The sequence below is a fragment of the Buceros rhinoceros genome, unplaced genomic scaffold (genome assembly GCF_000710305.1).
Source record: "Buceros rhinoceros silvestris isolate BGI_N320 unplaced genomic scaffold, ASM71030v1 scaffold2872, whole genome shotgun sequence".
Classification (NCBI taxonomy): Eukaryota; Metazoa; Chordata; class Aves; order Bucerotiformes; family Bucerotidae; genus Buceros; species Buceros rhinoceros.
This window is the reverse complement of record NW_010399347.1, coordinates 74,766-83,666: the sequence shown is the minus strand read 5'-3', so window position 1 is coordinate 83,666 and position 8,901 is coordinate 74,766. Positions and strand designations below refer to the sequence as shown.

The 8,901-nt window shown below is 38.2% G+C and overlaps 1 protein-coding gene across 1 annotated transcript in view; it reads left to right on the top strand.

Annotated features, from left to right (window-relative positions):
* Positions 1-8,901, top strand: part of LOC104489272 (voltage-dependent L-type calcium channel subunit alpha-1C-like) — a gene marked incomplete at both ends in the record, with an annotated part of 95,464 nt that overhangs the window by 17,215 nt on the left and 69,348 nt on the right. The window contains 2 exons of the mRNA XM_010131416.1: positions 2,615-2,776; positions 4,649-4,845. Coding sequence (XP_010129718.1) covers positions 2,615-2,776; positions 4,649-4,845 — 359 coding nt within the window. The remainder of the gene's footprint in view (positions 1-2,614; positions 2,777-4,648; positions 4,846-8,901) is intronic.

Sequence of the window (8,901 nt, the reverse complement as noted above, 5' to 3'; positions counted from 1 at the left end):
AAAGAGCACATACGAGTATGTAGAAGTTCTCATCATCGTTAGAAAAAACTTTGTGGCTGCATGTAAGGAGATGACTCGCCTTGATTTACCCTAATCAGAAATTAATCTGATCATCCTCAGACACCAATCTGCACTTCTCAGATTTCAGAACACAGATTTGATGTGTTTTGAAGCACTTGGGTTTTTTATTTAAGCAAGTGTCTCTGTTCAACATACTCACGGCTCTCCCCCAGTCATTTAATCCTTCTTTATCTGCTCTTCCTGTTCTCTCCCCTTGCTACTACAATAACTTTTCTGATTGTTCAGATCTGGTACCTCATGCCATTCACTACAACAGCTATTCATGTTGCAAGTAGCTGCCTGATAATACTTACTGGCAGCAACTTACTGACAGCAGCTATATTGCAGCAATAAGCTTGACAGCAACATGGGAGCACGGTGAAGTGCACATATCTTTTGCCCTTCTACAAGCAGCATTCATTACATCTTCTGAGAGGACGTTTCTAAAGTTGCTGCATAGTTAGTGGTCTTAAACATTTAAAAACTCTCTGAATGCTTTACTGGTAATGTATGTAAGCTTGCTAATTAGTGGAATCATTTGGATTTAAAAGCAGACTGCCCTAATGGGGTACTGCACAGCACACATAACAATTCATGCTAACAGTATTCAGTAGTTGAACTCTTCTTCAGAGCTGGTTTATTATCCTCAAGAAGCCTTTCTCTAATTAAGCTAGCTGAAGCTCTTGTAAATCTTCTGGTGATGCGTGTTCCCCTTGACTGTCTAAACACACCTCGTCATCTCCTGTTCATGGTGCAAGCCTTTGATTTCACAAGCACTGCTTTGTTAACAGAAAGGGCATTGGTTTCAGCAGACAGTATCTTCTCTGAACATCTGCAGTACGCTGAAGCACTTTCATGGCGTGGGTTATAATGGAGCTACATTCAGAAAGAGAGAGCTTTTCATTCATCAGTGTGTCTGTTCTCAGTACCTTCTCAAGAGCACTGGTTGATGAATATTAAATCAATTAATAATAATAATGAGGGGTAAAATGAATAAGGCTTGGTATTAAAACTCTTAACCTTATAATCTTGGCTATATTTTGGATCAACAAGGCTCCTAAAATCACTAAAAATTGAGGCCTTTATTTGCTTTCGTGTAGATTTATTTGAAGCTACAAATATTTCAATATGTAAAGTTTGTGGGTTTTTTCAGGTTCATAGCCATCTGTAGGGTTTTTATCTTTCTCCTATTGTTGTACATTGTTTGAGAGAAAGTGGGATGTTTTTTCAATTTTCTGGTGAACATTATATTCTCAACTGCTGTAAAGTATTGCAGTGAAGTTAATGTGGACGGCAGTTCATTTTTTGTATATATCTAGAATTAGTAGACTGACTGAGGTGAGCATCTAGGGCAAGAGATTGACCGCCTCAGGTAATCATAGCAATATTTACCCCCAGAGACATTGTTATCCATAGTAAGTATCTATAGTATCCATAGTAAGTAACTGGAGATAACTGAACGAGCAGAATGGCCTGCTCTTGTATTGGATGAGTTTTGATCCTGTCAGTATGGTACTTCATGTAAGGATCTCTTTGCGAGAGCCAGAACGTTTCATGATGAACATCACTCTCTTTGGGTAGTAACATGAACCATTAACAAATACCTGAACTGACAGCAGACACCTGAAAAAATGTTTGCCTAGAGGGATGCTAGTAGCCAGCTTTGGATTACTAGCAGGCAGTGAATGGTCTTGCTGGTCTGGCAGCTAATGCCACCTTTGTTTGCTTCTGCAGGGGACCAAATGCAAAGTCCCAGCCTTAGCTGTGAATTGACAAGTGGATTGCCTACGAGTGAAAGTGCTTGTCAAGAGATGTGTCATCCTTATTAGAAAGTATTTAAATTAGTTAAAAAAAAAAGTATTGAAAATGAAAATCTGAGATCTAAGATGATAGATTTTGAAAGTTAATAGTTATCACAAACTCCCTTGGCAGATGTATAACAGACATTTACAACTCATGAATCACATTTTTCAAAAATCACAGCTAATATCAACTTCTCTGAGGAGATGACAGCATTTGCAAGAGACACTAATGGCTTCTGGCTCAGTTATTGCAAAACCATGAGCTCATAATTGTTCCGATCTGGCTATTTGTAGGCTATAGGGTTCTAGAGGTCTCACAATATTTACAACAGTAATAACTTGCCATTGGCAATGGTTGACATCACTGCCACCAGTGATAATATCTTTAAGAACTTTGAAAATGCAATTCCTTTCTGAAGGCTTATTAGACTAGCATTATGTTTCTGGTTTTACTAACAAGGAGAAGGAGACAGAGACCCATGAATCTCTGTATTCAGCTGTATCTGAGGGTACAGCTGCTCAGCAGCTCATGATTGGGACTTTAGTCTGTGATCTAGGCTGCGATAGTACACTTGTGAAATGTTTGGGATCTTCTGGAGGGAGGTGATCTGTAAATGTTCATTATTATATCATCAAAATAATGAGTCCAGGTGAGGGGGAATGAAATAAAAATGATATATTATTGTGCAATTTATAGCCTCTCTAATTTTTGTGCTCTTACTGGTAAGTGCTTCTTTTCGTTCTCTTTGCAGGTCTCCAGGTGGTTTTAAATTCTATTATCAAGGCCATGGTCCCTTTGTTGCATATTGCCCTGCTGGTGCTGTTTGTCATTATTATCTATGCCATCATTGGACTAGAGTTATTCATGGGGAAGATGCATAAGACCTGTTACCATGTGCAAGGAGGCCTGATAGGTAAGGGGGACTCTGTATCATACACACAAAGGCTTCCTAAGGGAGGCTTTCCCCATATGTAACGGAGCATTTGTGCTGGCACAGATAACAGGTGGCTGTTGCTCCCTGCGGTTTACCCGTTTGGGTTTTCACAGTGGTGATTCCTCTGTTCTTACTCTTGAATACAAATCACCTTTGATGTAGAGAGACTGTCTCTAATGGTGAAAGTTTATCGTGCTCGTCTTGAGCACTCCGTTATTGGCCTGCTTGTAAAGGTTACATGCAAAACTGTCGATTCCTGATGGAACAGTAGTGGCATTTTTAATGTGGTTCTTTGTCACAACAAGCCAGCCTGAGTTCTTTAACAAATCTCCCAGAGGCTCAAGCAGCATTAAAGTAGTGATTGTTTCACCACTAGCAGACTGAGCTACAAATGAGGTAGCATCACGGAAATGAACAACTCTTGTATTTTATTATTAATCTTGTACACAAATACAGCTTCTTTTTAAACCAGTATCATTGTAAAGGAACATCTAATTGAGGCCCAGTACCCTTTTGTTTAATCACAGTCTGTGACTGTGGTTAGAAGCGCAGCTCATAAGAAAGCAAAATTATATTAATGGGAAGAAACTTCTTGCACCAAGTCCAGCAGCAAAAAACTTTCAAATTATTTACAGAAATAAATATTCAAATTTCAAAATAATCCAATTGTATTGTCACTCATCTAACCATCTGCTCTTTTTCATTTGATTTATTGAGCTTGAACAGCAATGATTTCCCATGTGGTAGGGGATGCCAATGTCTAGGACTCAACCAAGAAAATATTGTACAGCAGAATATTGCTTCAGAAGTTCTATGTTTTCTGCTTTTATACGATTGGCAGATTTCTTTTTTTTTTCTAATTTATGCTATAATAATAATGAATTGTCAGTCTGGTTTATATCTTTAAAATGTACATGTCTTTCTCCATACTGTCTGGAACTACTTCCATTACAGTATCTAATTCTAATATTGCTTATTGTTTCTGGCATGCTTTTTATGATCAGAATGTGATCATAACTTTAGGAAACTTATATTTTTTGCCATATAAAATGAGAAACAAACATAATTACCTGCTCTCCCCAAATACCACCCCCCACCCCCTCCCATCTGCATCTGTTATAAAGGTAGCACTAAGCTACATTTATAATCCATATATTTTAAAAGATCTTATTGCAGGATGTTTTCTGCTTATAAAAATGTTTTCTGTGGCAGTTTTCATATACCAAACCATTTAGGCAGGCTTGTTGTATGGGTTCTCAGACCTTTGGAAACACAGAAGGTGCAGAATAAGGGGTGGATAATCAAGCACTAGTTTTATAGAGCTTCTGAGTGTCACTGGACTATTGATAAAATGCCACACAGCTTCTAAACTGCAAAAGAATAGAGCTCCAGAGAGCAGTGGCCCAGCACCATATCAACCTGTCTTCAGAGCGCTGATGCCTACCTGCTGCAGGGGTTCTTCCTCCTTCAACAGAGTGCCAGTCAGTGCTGCAGTTCCCTTGCAAGATTAACCCAGATGCCAGGTGACTGCGGTGTGAAAACACTGGTCATAACATGAGGCTAAAGAAATGTAATAGACTTGATCTAATGTTCCTGCTCATGTTGAAAGGCATTTCAGTTTTGGCTGTGAAATTTGACAGCTTGGCCATTATTTTTACAAAAAGAAAGTGAAGCACAACAAAACTTCCCTCTGCCCATTAAAATGAATATTTTCTTCTATGTTCCTAAAGAAATCTGTCAAAATCACTACAAAATGTGTTTGTTAAAATCAGATATCCATCACTTGCTTATCAGTATGTCAAATAGCAATTAGTTCTCTTCATCTCCATTTTCTCCCTTCTCTCATTTCAGATACACCTGCAGAAGATGATCCGTCTCCCTGTGCCCCTCAGTCTGCACATGGGCGGCAGTGTCAGAACGGTACAGAGTGCAAGGCAGGCTGGGAGGGACCTAAGCATGGCATTACGAACTTTGACAATTTTGCTTTTGCCATGCTGACGGTGTTTCAGTGCATCACAATGGAGGGCTGGACAGATGTCCTCTACTGGGTACGTAACCAAAAATAATAAGCTGAAAGGCTTGCTCAAGTGCTATGGCAATGTTGAAACTTCAGGACTTTAGCTTTCTTGCTTGTTCTAGATAGCAAAGGCATGGTCACCAGCATGGAGCTTTAATTAACTGAGAACATTAGTGGCTAAAATGGGAGGGTTTATCTGGCACAGTTAAATCAAATGTAAATGTTGGCTCCCTGTGGATATTTTAATGTTAAGAGATGGCACATGGCTTATTGTTTTGATTTACAATGTACCTTTGATGAGCAGAATGTCATGTAATGACCCTCTCTGCAGGAGTGAAATATCTCATACATCTGAGGTTACTACTGTAGAAGTATTTGTGACCAGTAACTGTGTGCTCTACCCATGGCAATAATGTTACAAAGGCACTACACTGATCATCTCACAGGTTTTATAAGAAAGGCCTTACAAACCCCTTCTCATGCCAGCACTCCTCCTGATTATGACTCTTATCATCATAGTATTAGAATAGATTCTCCTAACTCTGATATTCGTATCAGTTATGGTTACATGTTTAGCCAAAACATGATACTATCTTTAGTCTAAATGCAGTCTCATCTTGTCCTTTAGCTTAATTATGGAAGTCTTAGTTTCTACCTCATAATTCCTAATGTGTTGGGAATTTCAGTGATAATACAATTATACTATAGGAGTTAAAATCAGGTTTAACCTTCACCTGTAAACCGGACATAGACATGTTTCTGGATTCAGGTCTTGCCATCAACTTTTGCAGCAATATGTTATGGTCAGGAATTTAATTCCTACACAGCTCAGTCCCATCTGTATAAGGCTAACCTGGACACTGACTAACTTTGGCATATTACAACATCTTGTTCTCCAAAATGGGAGGATGTGCTACAGTGCGTGATGGAATTTAACTCAAAGCATGCAAAAGAATAATCTGGACTAAGGTAGCTTGCACTGTTAATCAGCATCAACTTATTTCTTAAACATAAGCCTGAAGCTGCCTTCTACCCACCAGTGAGTTAGTTTACAAGATTTCCCTTTGAAGATTCAGCTGATCTGCAATAGGTAGTCTCTATAAAAAGAACAGAAAAAGAAACAAAAAAGAAAAACAAAAGAAACAAAAAGAAAAAAAAAAAACAAAAAAGAAACAGCTACCAGTTGTCTCTTTAGCCTTGTAAATTTATATTAGAATTATGACTCTAGCTTCCCTCTAATGCCTGAGATAAAGGACAGAGATCAAACCACAAGGAAGTCTTGGCTTTAGATTATAGTGGGTATAGATTAAGAAATACTGAAGAGGAACTGAAGTTAAGTCAGAAAAGGAACTGGGCAAAACTACTCCATGGATCAGCTACGCTATATATAATATACCTGTTTTTTTATCACATATAGCTTACATTCCTCCAGTCTTTGTGTGATTGAGAGGATTTATAGGTAGTATGGGGAAATAGGAGAGAGTAAAAGATATCAGAAATAAACATGAAAATGGTTTTGGCAGTGTATATCATTTAGTATTGTGAAACATATCCACAAGTTATTATCATTTTCTCCAAAGACATTATAAAAGACCCTGCCAATCCGCACACTTTTGGGTCTATGCGTCATTTGCATGACTGGATCATTCAGAACTCAGTTATCACTTATTTAATAACAGGAGCCATTCTCACTGCTAAATTATTTTTTACCGTGGCTGCTGGAGGTGGTCTGATTTTTTTATGTTGTCCCTGCAGCAACTTGGTTTTAGCTGTTGACTTTCATTTGGTACTCAACCAGCTTTTTACATTGATTTCCTGAGCTGTTCTTTGTTCTTTAGAGACAGTTTGGTGGACTGAGACCAGAAATTAATACAAATTGATGGTCATTATTTTTAGGGGCATCTGTATATTTACCCGTTTAGATTATGGCTTTTCTAGAATGCCTGCTTTGGGAACAAAAGCAGTATTTCTTATCATCTGTTCCTAGTTATTCTTAGGCAAGACTACAAATGATAAGAGCACTGCAGAAAATAAATCAGTAATTGAGGAGGAGGAAATTTATTTTGTAAAGAAAAAGCATATCACATATGTTTAAAAGCCATGAAATACAAAGTTTGAGGAAATACCTGAACATCTGAGCTGACAGACATACTCAGTTAAGCTGCTGTAAATAATCCTGAGTACTATTGTCACACATGACTTTTTGCCTCTTTGTGTTATATTGGCAAAGCAGATAGAAGTCAGCTCTGATCAGTATTTGCCATGCAGTAAAGAAGGTATCTGAGATGCAATGTGTATTTCCTTCTGTAGAGAGGTGTGTGCTTCTATGGGGGCAGATGTTGATTGGGCAGTTACTACCGGGCACACCTATGAGAAGCATTGTGGCTGTAATATTTATATGCAGAAACAATCTCTAAACATTCACACTGTAGTTTCATATATGGGTGTTTCAAACCACAGCTGTTGGGGTTTATACAGTCAGCTTTACAGGCTGTGAAAAGGGTAATTCTAGCTTAAGCTAGACAGATCAAAAGGAAGAGTAATTCTGGATAATAAAGAATAGAAAAGATGCGACACTTCAATTTCTGAGAATGGAGAATTTTATTAAGTGGAGTAGAATATAAACATTTATTTTAAACTTAGTATGAACCCCTGTTTCCTTAGTGATCTCTGACTCACATATAACTCTACTCCCTGACCTTTGCCTTTTCAGCCAAGAAAGAGTAGACTTGTAGACAACCCATTGGGGGCTGCATCCCCACAAGAGTGCAGAGAAAGGAGGTTATTCTCTTCTTACATAGATAACACTTTGAAAGATCTCCTGGATCCACAGTGAAGTCATGGAAATTAAAATTTGCTTTATTAGGAAATAAATCTGAGAAGCTAATTAAATTAGAAATCCAGACTTAAGGATCCCCTCTCACCAACTACATCCTGAGATACACAGAGTTGATTGTCCATTTTACACTGAAAGTACAGATCAAAGAAATGTATAAGCAAATGTTGTCAGCAAATCAGACAAATTTGCAGCTGAAAATTTTAGTTGATGATTTTCAGAGGTCATTCCTTAATGACGTAAACAAATGGGCCAATATTGAAAGTGCTGAGCATTCAAAGTTCAAGCAGACTGTTAGGTTTTTAGCTCCTCTGCAATTCAGGGTAGACAACAAGCTTTGAATCTCAGGTCCTGCTGGGGTCAACGTCAAAACTCCAATTAATTTCAGGTCAGGATCTCCCATGTTTTGTAAAATCTTGATCATGCTGTTGAGATTTTCCATATGCAGTCATGTGTACAACATGAGGACTTAGATATGCCTAATCAGGGCCTTGGAGTCTATTGTGATAATCTTCCAAGGACAAACATGTTCATGCAAGGAGTTTTCTTTGCTCCCTTCTTAAATCTGAATATAAGAGACTGACCTAAAACTCAGCAGAACGGATAATGCTCTGGGCTGAATTATTTGAATTACTTGGAAATGTTTAGACAATGGAGCAATTCCCTTGGTTTGAACTTTTCTGTAAGTGCTTTTCAATTATGTCTCCCTATTTTTTGAGAAATAAGTTTGAAATGTACCTAGATCTCTGCATTCCTCTCAGTGGGAATGGAGGGAGCTTAACACATTTCAGCATGTTGCCCTGAAAAATATACTAGTACTTTCATGAAACCTGTGACTGCCTTGTGCCACACTTTGCAAGATTAAACCTGCATGTTTAAAAGTTAGAAAGCTACATGGCCTTCCACAACTCCGGACTCCTTATCCACTTCATAGCTCTTCAAATTTTACTTTCAGTTTCATGCTTCCTTCTTCATGCTTTCCCCTCATGCCTTCTCCAGCTTTTCACCTCTGTAGTGCAGCCTGTCTCCTTTCTCGTGGAGTACATCCTCACAGAAAGATAATCAGAGACAGGAAAGCATTGATCTTTTATTCTTATATAGAAGGACTTGACATCAATAAGATCAACACACTTTACAATCTCCTCTCTCACTCGGAAGATAAGACTTGTGAGTAGATTGGCTTCTTTTGAAATACGAAATAAAAATGCTAGGGGAAAGAGGTTAACACTGCTATAGTGGCAGGACAGAAAA